The 19,484-nt window shown below is 31.8% G+C and overlaps 1 protein-coding gene across 1 annotated transcript; it reads left to right on the forward strand.

Moving 5' to 3' along the window:
* Positions 1–3,869: 3,869 nt before the first annotated feature.
* Positions 3,870–15,184, forward strand: LOC127723452 (uncharacterized). Its single transcript, XM_052230089.1, has 7 exons — positions 3,870–4,073; positions 4,729–4,857; positions 9,979–10,042; positions 11,666–11,811; positions 12,813–12,887; positions 13,430–13,492; positions 15,146–15,184. The coding sequence occupies exons 1-6, from the start codon at positions 3,995–3,997 to the stop codon at positions 13,447–13,449; spliced, it is 513 nt and encodes a 170-aa protein (XP_052086049.1). The 5' UTR covers positions 3,870–3,994; the 3' UTR covers positions 13,450–13,492; positions 15,146–15,184.
* The last annotated feature ends 4,300 nt before the right edge of the window (positions 15,185–19,484 follow it).

The following is a 19,484-nucleotide window of genomic DNA, read 5'->3' on the forward strand; positions in this document are numbered from 1 at the left end:
TAATATCACGACTAAAGCACTTGTCATTGCAAGTCAACATTGCGCAAATTCAACTTAGCATATTGTAATTTAGAGTTAGCATTTTGATGACTCAATTCAACATCATCACGATGTCTTAACTTTACATTTTAAGCTACAGCATAACGTTTTGTAAATCTCTAATATATGACAGCTGAGGCTTTCCATAGAAAATGATTTGAAATATATATGAACATTTAAGATAAAAAATCTTTAAAAGGGGGCTAGCTGTCTTTGCCCCCAAGTGCATGATATTGAATGGAGAGAGATAGTGTGTGTGTGTTACATGTGTAAACATTTTTCGTTGTTTTCAGTATTCATCGTATATCATATCATGTGTAATAAATATATATAAATGACATATATTTTTATGTTTTCATTTTCATCCAAGTTGTGATTTCTTGGTGCTTTTAATGAGGGTCGTAATGGGGGTACATTCATGACGAATAACAGTAAAAGTTCTTGCCAAATGACGTTAACGGTAATTTTTGGTGCATGACGATAATATGAACACTTTTTTTAGACGATAAAAAAATTGACTGATTTTGAAGCATCACGCTAATTTTTTTCCAAAAATAACGGTTACGATAATTATTGGAGACCTCTGACGCGAATCACGGTAAAATTTTAACCAATTTGACGCTAACGGTAGCCGAAAATGACCGTTTGACGCCTGACGGTGAAGGGCATTCCGACCCTCTTTAATCATATATGTAGAAGATATCAGAAAACAATCGCGTAGAATATAAACTATATTAGTGTGTGAATACCAGCGACAAAGACGAGACCAATCAGAACCTGAATGTATGATTGTTAACAACGATTTTTGATACAGTAATGAGCAACCTGAATTCCAATAAATACCCTTCGAGCACCCCAAATAACCGGATTCTAAAATATATTACACTATTTACAGATAGTAAACAAAAGCAATCATCAGTAAAATGTCACAATTTAAGGTAAAAACTGATGGACTAGAAGCTACAGTATCGTTTATAGACCAGTGTTTGAACATTTCACAAGGAGACATCGAAAGTAAGTAGGAATGTGAAGCATGATTGTCCGTTGTCATCTCGTATTATCAGGTCAGTATTTGGATCTATGTCAGTTCAGCGGGGCCATTCGTAAGGGAGAAATAAATTTTCACAGTTGTAGAGGAAAATACGATAGTCGTTACCTTTTTTAATTACTTTTTGTGATTTAAATTTTGCAAATAAATCTTCCTTCCAAATTTGCACAAGACCGGTTTTCTTTAATTTCTCCCCAACCTGTCTGCGAAATGGCACTATGAAAAAAATACAAAAAAAACAACAAAGATTTAGCCTAAAAGAAAGGAATAAATAAAAACGTATTTCCCTAACTATTTATAAAAAATACTGTATAATAAAAATATAATTAAACAACAGTATAATTTTGTGTGCAATCTAATTACAATGTATAGATCCAATATTTTTGTTATGCCTTTGACGAGTAAGATCGATCTGAATTTTATGGTAAATGAACAGTGACAAAGAAGAAAATGAAACGATATAAACTGATAAATGTATTCAATTTTGTTTAGAGAATAGATATTAAGATAACAATTACACGTACGCGATGGGTTAATCTTTAATTTTTTTTTTAACAATTATCAGACGGTTTTCCTCAAAGACTACTGTAATTGTTTGATTGATTCATGGTTAGTTGCTTAACATCCAGTGGCAAATATTTCATGCATTCTCAGGAAAATAAGGTTTTATATGTCTGAAACATATAAATGAACAATATTTTCATACACTGTGTGAATATTCTTTCTATCCTGCAACTTTTTTTTCGGTGCGAGTCGGTTGCACTTTTTGATAGGACATTTACGCTTTTTAAAAGAGGGCATTTGCGCATTTTCTATATAGACAATAATAGTGCATTGACTTGATATATCAACGATATAAGGATGAGGCTTAGAAATGGGGAAATGCGAGGCTCTGCCGAGCTTTTTCCCCGTTTCGGGCCGAATCCTTATATCGTTGATATGTCAAGTCAATGCACTATTATTGTCTTTATACTGCAATATAAAAAAAAACATTTTCAATTGTTGTTTAATGTGTTAATGTTATTATTTGATTTAAATATTGGGAAACTTCCCCCTTTTATAAAAAGGCCCCATATCATGCAGGCGGAGAAATATACAACACAATGAAATGTACATTACCTGTTGAAACCCGCAATCGACGGTGAACGAATTTGTTTGAGAATGAACTAAAATATCAGCAATAAGCATAAAACATAATGATTTTTATACTGCACTCGTTCTATTTGAGCAGTCAAAATGCGTTGACCGTATATTTCTATGTCATATACAGTCACTGACCTGATATCACTTTTCCTCATGAATATTTAAATAGAAATTGCCGAAATTATAATTAATTATTCATACGACCTATTCAACCTGTTCTTGTTTCCAATGTATACAACGACTCAAACTTATTTCTTTTGCAATTTTTAGAAAAAAAACATATTTCACTTGTTAATATTTTTGGTTTGCAAACTATAAATCATTATTTTTTATGCTTATTGTTGATATTTTAGTTCATTCTCAAACAAATTCGTTCACCATCGACTGCGGGTTTCAACAGGTCACAGTAATGTACATTTCATTGTTATGTATATTTCCCCGCCTGCATGATATGAGGCGTTTTTATAAAAGGGGGAAGTTTCCCAATATTTAAATCAAATAATAACATTAACACATTAAACAACAATTGAAAATGTTTTTTTTAGATTGCAGTATAAAGACAATAATAGTGCATTGACTTGACATATCAACGATATAAGGATTCGACCCGAAACGGGGGAAAAAGCTCGGCAGAGCCTCGCATTTCCCCGTTTCTAAGCCTCATCCTTATATCGTTGATATGTCAAGTCAATGCACTATTATTGTCTATATAGTTTGCAAACCAAAAGTATTAACAAGTGAAATATGTTTTTTTTTCTAAAAATTGCAAAAGAAATAAGTTTGAGTCGTTGTATACATTGGAAACAAGAACAGGTTGAATAGGTCGTATGAATAATTAATTATAATTTCGGCAATTTCTATTTAAATATTCACGAGGAAAAGTGATATCAGGTCAGTGACTGTATATGACATAGAAATATACGGTCAACGCATTTTGACTGCTCAAATAGAACGTTTGCAGTATAAATAGACAATAATAGTGCATTGACTTGACATATCAACGATATAAGGATGAGGCTTAGAAACGGGGAAATGCGAGGCTCTGCCGAGCTTTTTCCCCGTTTCGGGCCGAATCCTTATATCGTTGATATGTCAAGTCAATGCACTATTATTGTCTTTATACTGCAATCTAAAAAAAGCATTTTCAATTGTTGTTTAATGTGTTAATGTTATTATTTGATTTAAATATTGGAAAACTTTCCCCTTTTATAAAAAGGCCTCATACCATGCAGGCGGAGAAATATACAACACAATGAAATGTACATTACCTGTTGAAACCCGCAATCGATGGTGAACGAATTTGTTTGAGAATGAACTAAAATATCAACAATTAATAAGCATAAAACATAATGATTTATAGTTTGCAAACCAAAAATATTAACAAGTGAAATATGTTTTGCAAACTATAAATTGCAAAAGAAATAAGTTTGAGTCGTTGTATACATTGGAAACAAGAACAGGTTGAATAGGTCGTATGAATAATTAATTATAATTTCGGCAATTTCTATTTAAATATTCATGAGGAAAAGTGATATCAGGTCAGTGACTGTATATGACATAGAAATATACGGTCAACGCATTTTGACTGCTCAAATAGAACGAGTGCAGTATAAATTATAATTCTGTATTTTAGCTAGTATCTTATATGCAGATATTATTGATATTGATGACCCGGATGACCAGTCGACGCGGGAAAGTGACGAGCAAACGACAGATGCAAACTTATATTACATCAGGCCAACAGGAGGCGATAATAAACTAGAAATGAAAATTTTACAGATCAGTGCTAGAAGTTCAGACATCAAAGAGTTGCAATCTGAAGTAAAACGGAAAATTGGGGAAGGTATGTGGTCATTGTTTTTAAAATGGCAAGAAAGTAGTCAAGTGACGTTAATTAAGCACGCAGTAATACTGATTGATTGACTGATTAATTAATTAAAGATTGGTTAACGTCTAACAGCAAATTCGGGAACATATTATTGTTATTCGAATCTATCCTGCTCTGCACTGTAGAGTGGAATCCAGATCGAGCCGAATTTTTAACGTGCTACATATACGGAAACATTCGTCAGGAAGACAAGTCAAACTTTTTTACGACTCCGAACTAAAAATCAAACTTGCAAACTATAAAAGTTTCCTAGTAAAGATTGCAAGGAATAGCATGTACCAATACAAGAGTATGGCTGGATAAATGGAGATGCACATTAAGAAGACAGAAAGCAACAACAGAAATACAAAGTTCCTAAATGACAAAAATAAAAAAAAATACATAAATAAATAAAACGATTAAGGTAGAGCCCAACCTAACCTGACCACTGACGAGATTCCTGTCTTTGATACACGCACACAGCATAGTGTTTAATGTTTTTGTTACCAGACCCGGTATCAAAACAAGACTGTTGCACTCGGGCTCATTACATGTATAACGATATATCCGAAGCAGTAAACGTTGACTTTAAGAATGATAGGGACAATGTGTAGTCTTCTTTGTATTTTAGTGAAAAAAAGACCAAAATCAGTAGTTATTTTCCTAAATCCAATTGGAGGTTCGGGAAATTCTGAGTCAATTTTTAGAAGAGAAGTTGAACCCATTCTTAAAATTGCCAACATTGTGTACGAACTTATTGGTAAGTTGAAACGTAGTAAATATCAATATCAATTTCAAACAAATTACTTGCACAGAATACAAGCAACTGAATGAATTTGTTAAATTTAATTGTGTATAAAACGAATAAAGACTTTTTTTCTTATTCTAATATATGCAACTCCACAAATTATTGTTATCACAACAAGTTATTACCTACAAGAAAATAGGATTTCGTAGAAAAAATGACTAAAAAAGGTGTTTGAATTCGTAGTATACACTGATGGACTTTATACATTAAAGGTAAATATCTCAAAAGTAAAAAAACAAAAAGGATTATACCCTTCAAACATTGAAAATATTCCCTAAACACTGAGAAATAATAAGAAGCATAACTTTGCGAGAAAATAATAAGGAACATACACCGCAAACACTGGAAAATAACAAGCAGGTAACACCTCGATTGCTGGAAAAGATAAGGAGCTAAAAAGCCGAAAACTCTGGAAAATAATAAGGAGCACACACCTCAATTGCTGGAAAAAAAGGAAAATACGTCGCAATCACTGAAAAGTAATAAGGATCAATCAATATTCAACATTCAACATTCAATATTCAAATTTTTTTTTCCAAATTTTTTTTTCGTTATTAACATTCAATATTCGTTTTCAACATTCAACATACGATTTCAACATTCAACATTCAAATATTTTTTTTCAAAAAAACTTTTTTTTTCATTTTTTTTTCAACATTTGATTTCAACATTCAACAATCGTTTTCAACATTCAACATACGATTTCAACATTCAACATTCGTATTTCAACATTCGATTTCAACATTCAACATTCGTTTTCAACATTCAACATTCGTTTTTTTACCTTCGATTTCAACATTCAACATTCGATTTCAACATTCAACATTCGTTATCAACATTCAACATTCGTTTTCAAAATTCAACATTCGATTTCAACATTTGATTTCAACATTCAACATTCGATTTCAACATTCAACATTCGTTTTCAACATTCAACATCCGTTTTCAACATTCAACATTCGTTTTCAACTCGTTTTCAACATTCAACATTCGTTTTCAACATTTAACATTCGTTTTTTACCTTCGATTTCAACATTCAACATTCAATTTCAACATTAAACATTCGTTTTCAACATTCAACATTCGTTTTTTACCTTCGATTTCAACATTCAACATTAAAAAATTTTTTTTTCAAAAAAACTTTTTTTTTCATTTTTTTTTTTTTTTTTTACATTCGATTTCAACATTCAACAATCGTTTTCAACATTCAACATTAGTTTTCAACATTCGTTTTTCAACATTCGATTTCAACATTCAACATTCGTTTTCAACATTCAACATTCGTTTTTTTACCTTCGATTTCAACGTTCAACATTCGATTTCAACATTATACATTCGTTTTCAACATTCAACATTCGTTTTTTTTACCTTCGATTTCAACATCCAACATTCGATTTCAACATTCAACATTCGTATTCAACATTCAACATTCGTTTTCAACATTCAACATTTGATTTTAACATTCAACATTAAAAACATTTTGTTCAAAAACATTTTTTTTTTCATTTTTCTTTCTTTTTTTCTTTTTTCTTTTTTTGTTTTTCAACATTCGATTTCAACATTCAACATTAGTTTTCAACATTCAACATTCGATTTTAACATTTAACATTCGTTTTCAACATTCACTGTACTTATAAAAGAATGCATAGATGGAATGATGAATGCTGAAAACGAAAGTTGAATGTTGAAATCGAATGTTGAAAAAAAAAAAAAAAAAAAAATGAAAAAAAAATGTTCGATGTTGCATGTTGAAATCGAATGTTGAATGGTAAACCAATGTTGAATGTTGATCTCGATTGTTGAATGTTGAAATCGAATGTTGAAAAACGAATGTTGAATGTTGAAAACGAATGTTTAATGTTGAAAACTAATGTTGAATGTTGATTTCGATTGTTGAATGTTGAAATCGAATGTTGAAAAACGAATGTTGAATGTTGAAAACGAATGTTGAATGTTGAAATCGACTGTTCAAAAAAAAAGGTTTTTTTTGAAAAAAAAAATTTGAATGTTGAATGTTGAAATCGAATGTTGAATGTTGAAAACGAATGTTGAATGTTGAAATCGAATGTTGAATGTTGAATGTTGAATGTTGAAAACGAATGTTGAATGTTGAAAACGAATGTTGAATGTTGAAAACGAATGTTGAATGTTGAAATCGAATGTTAAATGTGGAAAACGAATGTTGAATGTCGAAATCGAATGTTGAAAAACGAATGTTGAATGTTGAAAACGAATGTTAAATGTTGAAATCGAAAGTAGAAAAACGAATGTTGAAAACGAATGTTGAATGCTGAAATCGAATGTTGAAAAAAAAAAACAAAAACAAAAACAAAAGAAAAAAAAAGATATTTCTTTTAAATTTGTTTTTGAAAGTTAAATGTTGAAATCGAATGTTGAATGTTGAAAACGAATGTTAAATGTTGAAAACGAATGTTGAATGTTGAAATCGAATGTTGAATGTTGAAATCGAATGTTGAAAAACGAATGTTGAATGTTGAAAACGAATGTTCAATGTTCAAAACGAATGTTGAATGTTTTAATCGAATGTTGAATGTTCAAAACGAATGTTGAATGTTGAAATCGAATGTTGAAAAAAAAAAAATTAAATTTTTTTTTTTATGTTGAATGTTGAAATCGAATATTGAATGTTGAAAACGAATGTTGAATGTTGAAAACGAATGTTGAATGTTGAAATCGAATGTTGAAAAACGAATGTTGAATGTTGAAAACGAATGTTAAATGTTGAAAACGAATGTTGAATGTTGAAATCGAATGTTGAAAAACGAATGTTGAATGTTGAAAACGAATTTTGAATGTTGAAAAAAAAAAAGTTTAACAAAAAAAAAAAAAAATTTGAATGTTGAATGTTGAATGTTGAATATTGAACCAACTTGAAATCCGTGAAAAATTAAGGAGCATTCGCCGCAAACACCGGAAAATAATAAGGAGCATAAACCTCGATTGCTGGGAAAAAATAAGGAGCAAAAGCCGCAAACATGGGAAAATATTAGGAGCATACGCTGCAAGCACTGTAAAACAACAAGGAGCAAACGCCTGGATTGCTAGAAAAAAAATAAGGAAAATACGCCGCAAACACGGGAAAATAATAAGTATCATATACCTTGTTTGCGAGAAAATAATAGATAGCAAACGCAACAAAAACTGGAAAATATAAAGGAGCAAACACCTCAACTGCTGGAAAAAAATAAGGAGCATTCGCCGCAAACACTGGAAAATAATAAGGAGTTTACACCTCGATTGATCGAAAAATAAGGGGCATATGTCAGAAACATGGGGAAATAATAAGGATTATCCGCTGATAACACAGGAAAATAATTAGGAGCATATGCTGCAAACACGTGAAAATAATAAGGAGAGTACGCTGCAAACACGGGAAATAACCAGGAGCATAACCTGCAAACACGGGAAAATAATCAGGAGCATACACCTCGATTGCTGCAAAAAAGGAGCATACGCCACAAACACTAGACAAATAATAAGGAGCATATACCTCGATTGCGAGAAAATAATTAATGTCATACGCCTCATAATCTGGAAAATAATAAGGAGCAAACACTTCGATTGCTGAAAAAAGAATAAGGAGCATTCACTACAAAAACTGGAAAATAATAAGGAACAATCACCTCGATTGCCGGGAAAATATAAGGAGCATACCCCGCAAACACGGGAAAAAAAAAGAGCATACACAGCAAACACTTGAAAATAATTAGGAACATGCACTCGATTGCTGAAAAAAAAATGAGGATCATTCGCTACAAACACTGGAAAATAATAAGGAACAATCACCTCGATTGCCGGGAAAATATAAGGAGCATACGCCGCAAACACTGGAAAAAAATAAAGAGCATACGCTGATTACACAGGAAAATAATAAGGAACATGCACTCGATTGCTGAAAAAAAATAAAAAGCATTCGCTACAAACACTGGAAAATAATAAGGAACAATCACCTCGATTGCCGGGAAAATATAAGGAACATACGCCGCAAACACGGGAAAAAATAAGAGCATACGCTGATTACACGGGAAAATAATAAAGAGAATACACTGCAAACACAGGAAAATAATCTGGAGCATACGCTGCAAACACGGGAAAATAATCAGGAGCATACACTGCAAACACTGGAAAATAATAAGTAGCAAATACCTCGATTGCCAGAAAATAATAAATAACATACACTGTAAAAACTGTAAAATAATAAGGAGCAAACACCTCGATTGCTGGAAAAAATAAGAAGCATATGTCGCAAACACTGGAAAATAATTAAGAGCATACACCTCAAACACTGACAAGTTCACATCAAGCACTGCAAAAATAATAAGGAACAAGCACCTCAAACACCGAATTATAATAATAACAATGATATACATCAAACACTGTAAAGTTCCCCTCAAACATGGATACAATAATAAGAACAATGTACCTCAAATGTTGGGTGGAAAAGGTGCATGCATCGCAAACACGATTATGATATATATTAAGAATGATACACATAAAACATGGGTAGATGATAAGGAGAATAACCTTTTAGAATAAGAAAAATGATAAGGTTCAATATGATAAAACATTGGGAAAGGATAAGAGCTCACACCTGAAACACGGAAGATAGTAGATAGTAGAGAATATAAACCTTTAAAACAGGAACATCTCAAACACTTGAAATTAACAAGGATCATATACATTAATTATAGTCGTAATTGAAAAGTATTAGCAGATTTCCTGCCTAAGGTCGGATGTTCTCTCCGGTTACCCCGGCTCCCTCCACCAACAAAAACTGCCCTCCATAAAACAGTCAAGGTTGCTGAAAATTGCGTTCAACACCAACAAACATTACCAATAAAGGACTGTATTATGTGTTGATGTATGTTAAGATACCAGTAGATACAAACTGTTTTGATTTATTTGTGATAAACATATTGCAATAGAATGGTATGTATCAATAAATGACTACTTAGTTACTTTTTTAAATATATTTTTGGAATTATTATAAAAAAAATCAAAATTGTATAAAGCTAGGGAATTTAAGTTTTAACCATAATGATATTTATCTAGTTTCAGCGACACCAGATCATGCAAAAGAATTGCCAGCTTCCTTTGACTTCAGCAAATTTGACGTGTATGTATCATTTAATTCTTTTTTAACTAGAAATCTTTCAAAAGTTATCTCTGATACAGGAGAAAGAATCGTGCTATGTTTACTCCTTGAGCTCATACCATTATATTAAACAGCGCGTCTGAGGGTACCAGCAGTCCAATAGTCACCACTTATGCGTTGACATTATATATCACTGATATGATCATAGTGACATAACTTTGAATTGGTCGAAATACTAAGGGTTTTCTACTCCAAAATATAGATTACCTTAGCTGTATTTGGCAAAGTCTTTCGGAATATTTGGTCCTCAACACTCTTGATATGAACTGTACAGTTTTTGACTCGAGCGTCACTGATGAGTCTGTTTTAGACTAAACTCGCGTCAAGCGTACAGGGTTATAATCCTGGTATTTTTTGGTAAGTTCGTCTACAACCACTAGGTCGATACCACTGCTGGTGGAGGTTTCTTCCCCGGAGGTATCACCAGCACAGTAGTCAGCACTTCTGTGTTAACACGAAATATCATTGATATGGTCATATTTATAAATTAACTGTTGAAAAACTTTGAATCGTTCAAATAGCTTAAGATTTGCTACCCAAGGAATACTTTACCGTAGCTTATTGGCAGAACCTTTCGTGATTTTGGTTCCTCAATGCTCTTCAACTTCGTACTTGTATGTGGGTGAGGCATGCATAGCAAGAGACGCTTACACTGTTGACGCACCCCTTCTGTTCTTTTTGGAGTTCGTGCAAATCCCTCAGTCTCTGTTTTACCTTAGTTTGTATCTTAATGGATTAAAGAGATTACAATATCGGTTAACTACTGATGTTTCCAATTTTCACAACATTGTTTCTGATTAAATTGGTGTAATTAATAATCATTTGAAAGTTGTATAACTAATGCGATTGGATGAAATTAAAATGATACGTGTGATATATATCAATACAAATGCATCCTAGTGTCATTAGGAAACACAAAAAATATACCCCTATAGATAATCCACAATCAACCATTTCAGATTCTAAAGGACTGTTTAAATTCATTGTTTGTGTGAAAATAATGTCATTTTATTGGATAGATCGTCATTGTTTAGAACATTGTTAACCAATCAAAACGTTTTGGTGTTCACTTTTCTAAATATAACACAGAGTGCATTAGGTTCTTTAACGCCGAAAGACAAATCTTCTCGGACCTAAACTATAGTAATTTTGTGAATAGAATCAAAATCTAGTATCAACGGCATGTTCCTAGGTCAACATAAACAGTAGTAACAAAAAACAACAATCTCTGACAAAGTTACTGACTTGTGATTGTTATATTTTACATATTGCATGAAGGGCTCTAAAACACCATTATAATTTAATCCAACACAGAAACCAATCGCGAACAGTCTAAAAGAAGAAAATGAAAGAAAATCAGCAAAAATAACAGAGGCGAAAGATACCAAAGTGACATTCAAACTCATAAGTCGAAAATAAACTTACAACGCCATGAAAAAAAAACACGAAAAAAGACAAATAAAGTAAACAAAACAACATAGAAAACAAAATCCCACTCATTTTGAACATTTTTCTCATTGGTTATTTTACCCCATCTCCTAGCTTATTGTACATAATCCAAACTAAAACTATTTCCTTTATTAGGTTAGTTATTATGGGAGGGGATGGAACATTGAATGATCTGGTAAATGGTCTGTTACTAAAGAAACAAGCTGCAGAAAATATTGATGTGAATGATCGTAGCGCTGCTTTAGATCAACTTGATATCCCGATATCTTTTATACCAGCAGGTATTGATAAATGAAAGATTACTAAGGTTGGATCATTGTGTTTGTTTTGCAATGTTTTAAATGGTTTCCGCATTATCATAGCTATTTGATCTGATATGATCATCCATCACTATCGTCAATCTTCTGAAATATGAAGTCCGCTTTACTGTTTCATCTACACGTATAATAACAGGTATATGGGGTCACAAACAGTCGATTAGCTGGGAATGAAACATTTTTACAAAATGCCTCCATGTAATTAAAATAACTCATCAAAGATGCCATTGTTACGACAGACTCGCGTTTTGTCTACACAAGACTCATTATTCATTTAGTGGCACTTGAATCAAAACAGTTAGAAAGCCAAATTAAATACGAAGTTGAAGAGCATTAAGAACCAAAAATTCCCCAAAATCGTGCCAAATAGGACTAACGCCACGTTGTGCCTTGGACAACCGGATTCATTTAAAATAATTGTTTGTTCCGAATTTTTTAGAAGGAAAACATGGATCCAACCCCTACATAATGATGGTCAAAGATTATGTACATCACTTGGAACAATTGTCAGTATGATTACAGATGGTGATATCTATTATATACAGATCAATTTTCTGGTGTTGACAATAGTCCGTTTTACATCATTAAATGGATCATCAATCCTTTTTAGCGATAATAAATCATAATGATCAAAATTATGGTTTTCAGTGGTCTGTTGTTGAAGACACCAACACCAATTTGGTCATGGCAAAACACATTATATTTTGATTGAATACAACAACTTTCAAGGTTCAATCTTTTGATTAATACATCTAATATTGGCAGGGTTTAATTTTTATTTTGAGATCCAAATACTTACACCGTTCTATCACAATAAGTTGATTAAAATGGTAAAAACAAAAGTTCTTTAAAAATACCTCAATCGTCTAAACTCAACCGATTCTGTTCCTCTATTCTAACGGATAGGAGGAGAGTAGCGGATTCACCCGAGTATTGCCGATTGACACAACTTTTATATTTACTAGGTACTGGTAATGGAATGGCTACAATTACGTATGGTTGTGTCGATGTCGTTACGTCAACTCTACATTTAGTTAAAGGTGAATATACATGTAAATTATCATGGCATTGGGAGAATATAAAAACTACTTAGTCTTTTTGTTTACTAAGGAGTATGCCCTCTCACGAGGTAAATGCAACATATTTACAGTAATGATCACTTAAAAAGTAAAAAAGTATAACAAAAATACACAAAAAACTCCAAGGTATATTCTAAAAGGGGATGTCCGTACAAACTGTCAAAATCAAACGTTATCAACTAACGGAACGAGTGAAAAACAACAAAAAACAACTGTCATTTTCCTGACTTGGCACGGGCATTTTCCTAAGAAAATGATGGGTTAAACCTGTAAACGAACATTGCCTCTAAGGGTCCTGCTTCTATTTGCTATTGTTATATAAGTCACAGCTCATTCTTAAGTTGGTCCTATCCTATGGTCCTATTTCTTTAATATATAAAAACTAAGACTTGAAAACAATATTATACTTATTCAAAGACTTGCTTTACTTTCTGTTTCTAATACTCATCCAAATACATTTTTTATTGTCAACAGTAAATGCATATTGTATTTATATTTTACAGCTTCAGTTGGAATTCGATAGGATCCAGAATCCACAAAGAAGAAATGATTCCAAATTTCTGCTGGTGAAAATTCAAATTTTCATTTTTTACTATTTTCAATCCAGTTCAAATCAAAGTTAAATATCTATCTATTACATATGTAGTAGAAACTGTGATATTCTGATTTGTACAAGAGTAATTCCAGATTGTAGTAATGGATTTAATTTCTATTTGGATCCGGGAGTATTACTTAATACTGTAGTTTTTTTTTAATTTTATGCGACTGTCATACAAGTGAGAGGTTTAGCTAGCTATAAAACTAGGTTTAATCCACCATTTTCTACATAAGAAAATGTCTGTAACAAGTCAGAAATATGACAGTTGTTTTCCATTCGTTTGATGTGTTTGAGCTTTTGATTTTGCCATTTGATAAGAGACTTTCCGATTTGAATTTTCTTTGAAGTTCGGTAATTTTGTTTTACTTTTTATTCACAGGCACTTGTCTCAGAAAAAAAATTTCCTATATACCTTAAAATAACACATGTTAAATTAAGGTATATAGGAAAAATAATTTCAGAGACAAGTGCCTGTGTTTTTATACCAGATTGTCCTGGGTAAATTATCAGTTATTTTATCTCTGAATTGTACTGTCTCAATAGATAAACAGAATTAATGAAATGAAATGTAGTTTTCGATACATTATTATAAAAAAAATTGGGTAAAATATATCTGTACATCTGACATAAAATTTTGTGAACTTCTTTTGAAATAGTTTATTTATTACAACATTGTACAACGTTTTCTGTTTTATTGTTGAGCAATCAATTTTGGCATAGCAACAATATTATATTTTACTGCAAATTACAGACAGAAACCAACTGACATTATAAAGAGTAAATAGATTGATATATTGATGGTTGTTGAATGCCGTACGGCAAAAAAAATGAATGTCTAATCATGACGATAACGTATAATGAAAAATGGATACAGCCTACCTTGTACTTGATAGACAGACTGAGTCGAAATTTTTACCGTGCTAGGCCATAATCTTATAGTTAACAAAAAGACATGTTATACCACCCAGACACTTTATTCTCCACTCTGAGGAGATCTAACACTGCTCTTACTCCAAAATGTATAGTATGTTTGGTGTTGAAGCAGGAAATACTAATTTTAAAGTCAATTGTATGACCAACCTTACTTAAGAACAGCATGCTACAACGAAGCCACAAGCTAAGGCAGAGTTGAGATCAATGACGCAAAATGTATGTTTATTGACAAGGTCCTCTTCTTAAACAATAATTGAGTTAAAAACCATCTTAAAGTTTAGAGAAAATCTGAGGGATGTATTTGAAGCATCAGGGTTAACTTGTAAAACATGTTCACAACATTTAGACAGGAAAATATTACAATGTCATTTAATAATAGTAAATAACAAAAAAATATCATTTTGTTTTGTGTGTTATATCCATCTTATGTGTAATTTTCAGGTTTCACCTTTATCAAATCTGGATATCTGAATTTCTAATAGCGGAATTTGGAATTCAAATTTGTACTGGATTGAAATTAGTATAAATCAAAAATTTAAATTACAATTTGTACTAGGATTCTGGATCCCACTGAATTCAAATTTGTACTGTAACATATACATGATATATACACTGCGAAAAAGTTTAATTTAGAGTCATCATATCCATAACTTTAATAAAATGTGACTGATATTTTTTTTTTTCGAAGGTGGTAAACAAGATTTCCCAGTATTTGGTAATTTTTGTGAGAACAAACTGGTGGCATACTCCTTTATGTTGTCAGCATATGGATTGTTTGCAGACCTGATTCATTCAGTAGATTCACAACGATGGTTAAAAAAACTACGATATTTAGGTAAGTTGAAAATTTATAAAATAAGAGGGTGATACTTAAGGGGCAATAAAAAACCATAAGTCCAATTAAAACAGACATTGCCACAAAAGGAAAAAAAACGACGGAAAGACAAACAAAAGTCACTAAGACACTGCACAGAAACGAAAGATTCAGCAACAAAAACGCCAGTAAAAATCTGGAGTGAAATCAGGTGCTCCAGAAGGGTAAACAGTTTCTGTTCTACTAGTGGCACCCGTCGTGTTAGGTATACTCTTTGCAAGTAAATTTACAGTGATAAGTCGAATGCAGTAATGTCGCAACTTATCTAATAAATAAAGTTAATGATATATATAATGAATTATATCGTAAATACGACCGATAGCAATGATAATGTTCCCACGATTTTAACCAACGGAAAGACAATTTTTTTTTTTTTATGTATTCATATGTTATTTTCATATTATAGAAAATTGAAAACAGATTTGATTTATTTCAATTATTTATGTATCCTTTAGTAACGGCACAGAAAGGGGATGCATGGTTTCCAGTATAGTTTAGACTTTTGTAGAATTTCATTTCTTAAATGCTTTGAAAACTTTACCTTGTATTTTGTTTTTATTTATGAGAATTGACCTTGCCAAATATAATGACTATGTTTGTGTAATGCAAATTGTCGGGTGTGCACGTTCCCAATAAAGCTATACCAAGAATGTCAAGAATAGAACTTCGTACAGACAAATGTTTTCAAGTGTTATCATGAATATAATATGAATAACAAAGCGATGTAGCATATACATAAATGAGGCTACACACCAACAAATGAAATAACCAAGAGACATTTAGAGGGCAGCATATAGTCTTCAACAATAATCGGTAACTATATAATTGGTCAAGCTATTAATCGTTCCGAGTCTAAGTTGTGTTTAAATTAAACAGTATATTTAGTATTTCTATATAAGTCAAACATTTTTTATTCTCGAATACACAGGGAATTTGTTTATATAGGGTAAGAGACTTTAATTCTAGTTACCCTGATGTGTATACTCAATAATTGGTTAAAAACAGTAGGAATATCAAACGGAAAGATACCAGATGCCTTGATCAGGAAGACATCTTCCCCTATACGAAATGGGACGCCCGTAAATGACACGGAAACCAGGCGTAGAAATCAAACTCTATCAGGGCGTCATTGTAGTGTTTACGGAATGCATGTCCAGGCGTCAACCAGGCGTAAACCAGGCGGAAACCAAGCGTAACTGAGGCGGAAACCAGGCGTAAAATTAGGCGTAATATTTAAATGAATACGCCTGGTCCACAGAAAACCAGGCGTTATATGCAAATGAGTACGCCTGGTCAATAAAAAAAACAGGCGTAATATCCTTACATAATACTACACTTATTTTAAATCGGTGTATTATCCTAGCTGTGTACTTTTGTGTATTTGATACAAACTTCTGTACTATTGCTTAAATTTCTCATTGTTTGACATGAAACTTGAAATATTAACCCTTAATTGAAGAAGCTATATAAATAAATACATTTTAGACAGACCCTGGCTCAAATAAGTTTAAGTTTAAATTAGAATTATGACAATTAATTCTTTCTGAAATAAAACCAGCATTTTAACTAAGTTTTTTTGAAAATTAATGTCATTTGAACCAAATATCAATGATAATACATGTACTGCAATTTAACTTAATGTGAAAGATTTTAATGTTATCATCCAAGGATGAAGGTTTTCAGAATTCAAAATTACTGTTAAAAAAAAACTTAGTTACTCACATAATTATCTTTTACCATGTATATTACTTTCCTTTTATTTCACAATTTTCATTAATCAATTTGATTCCATAATTCCAATTTCTTCCAAAAAGCACAAAACAAGCTTAATTATCCCTGAATATATAAAGCTGCCATAAGTCCAACTCTTGCAAAATAATACCAAAGAGCCAAATTTTGAAAAAAAATCCCATGATCCTTTATCAATAAAGCATTATGGGTATTATGATTTACGCCATACCAACAGTTTTACGCCCGTAGGAAAATTTACGCCTTGCTTATTTCAATTTACGCCTTGTTTACCATATTTTCTACGCCCGTAAGGACTTCAAATTTACGTTTCCTGTTCCCTTACGCCTGGATCTGGACACGTAACTACCACTTACGCCTTGTTTACGCCAGATTTCCAGGTGTAATACGCCTTATAATTTCGTACGGGCTGAGTGCACCGACGTAATGTAATTGCAAACTCGTGTTCATTAGTAGGTGTCTGTTCAATACAAGTAATTAATATATTAAAGATGATTACAAGTCCATTTATATACATTACAGATCACTCATTCAAGTAATTTATTCGCCCACCTGTCATTGTTATTAAGTTTGTTTCAGTCTTTTTGAGATGACTGATCTTGAAATTTAATATGGATTTTTGGAGGAATTTTACCTTCTTTGAAAATTAGTTTACCTTCCACTGTTTACAGAATTTGATTGATATATCATAAATTTTTCTTTATATATATATATAGCATTCAGAATATTAGTTTATACTAAATAACTAACAAACCTGATAAAAAAATCTTCAAATAATTTAACAATGAATGTCTTTAAAAAAATGAGTTATCTCCCTTTGTACAGAAATATGGTTTAACATAGTACTCTAACATTAGATATGGTCCAGAGTTATGGTCCATAACTCTGGACTAAATTATCAGACCGGAACAAAATTCGAACTTGATCTGTAACTTGTCATGATAAAACAATATACCAAATATCAAATCAATATCTTCAAGAATGAAGAAAAAAAGTGTGGAAAGCTGATTTGCCGGACTGACAGAAGGACAGACAGACGGACAGACAGACAGACAGACGGAGTGCAAACCTAAAGTCCCCTTCGACTTCGTTGCTAGGGGACTAATAAAATCAATAGTATACACTTATATTTACAAACGTCAGTCACTGTAAATTATGAAATGACTCGCGGAACGAAACAAGTTCTGAATGGTCTCTGATGAGGTCGTCTGCTTTACATTAAATTATTATGAATTTATCATAATTGTCTTAATCCTATTATCTATTGTAATTTATGAATTTTAATTCTAACAATGCATTTAATCTCGGCTTTGTTCATTTAAATTCGTTTCGTTTTTATGTCATGTGAAATGTGTTCAAAACACTAACGTTCCACTTGGATGATCAACAAAGATGTTAATTACGGGTCATTTTAACTGTTATACAAACAAGTATGTTTACTCAGCTTTAATCTCTTTTGAAAATGATTAGGTTTCATAAGAAATACACCTGATTTGAATTTTTATCATTAGCTCTACATCTTTTGAAAATTCTTACTTACGAACTTTGAGACATCAGGGTTAATTTACATTAATTTCAAATCAACGGGACTATAACATTTACTCAACTAAACCGAGTATTCGAATCAACTGAGTTCTACTCATCAGAGGTAACTGTGCATTGATCAAACTGGAATTTTACCGGGACCAAGAAATTACTTGGACTCATCCAAGTTTTTGACACAACTGAGTTCAACACAACGAGGTTCGACTGTATATATATCACACATCTCCCATTATTCATATTGAAACAAATTTTAATGCAGAAACATTATTTTTTTAAGGGGTGAACATTTCACAGTTTTGAATTTCATTTTGATTTTGTGAAGCTGGATTTTTCCTAGTTTATCACTTATTATAGATAGAAGTGTTCATTGTCAGTTTCTTTTTTGATTTGGTAATTAATTCAAGGGAATAATACTTATTCAGGAAATAAACAAAACTAATACACTGTTTACATAGAGGTATGTCTCGCCTTTTTGTAATTTTGATAATGCAAATGTTGAAATTAAAATAGCAATACTTTAACATGTAAGTTATGCAAATGTTCAAAGTCAATGAACCATGACTGAAGGTCGGGACTAAACAATCTCCATGGAAATGAGATGTGCCAATGCTAATACAACTGCATACCAAATACCATTGACTTATCATATAAAGTCGTTCCCTTTAAACAAACCTAACCACAAACATTAACTTGTAAACTATGTAAAAGTTTCAAAATCAATGAACCATGATGAGGGGGTGGAGCTATATAATCTCCATGGAAATGAGACTTGCAAATGCCAATAAATTTATATACCAAATATCATTGACTTAACATGACCTGTTCATCTTAAACTAATCTAATCACAAACTAATACATG

Source organism: Mytilus californianus, unplaced genomic scaffold (genome assembly GCF_021869535.1).
Source record: "Mytilus californianus isolate M0D057914Y unplaced genomic scaffold, xbMytCali1.0.p SCAF_13, whole genome shotgun sequence".
Lineage (NCBI taxonomy): Eukaryota > Metazoa > Mollusca > Bivalvia > Mytilida > Mytilidae > Mytilus > Mytilus californianus.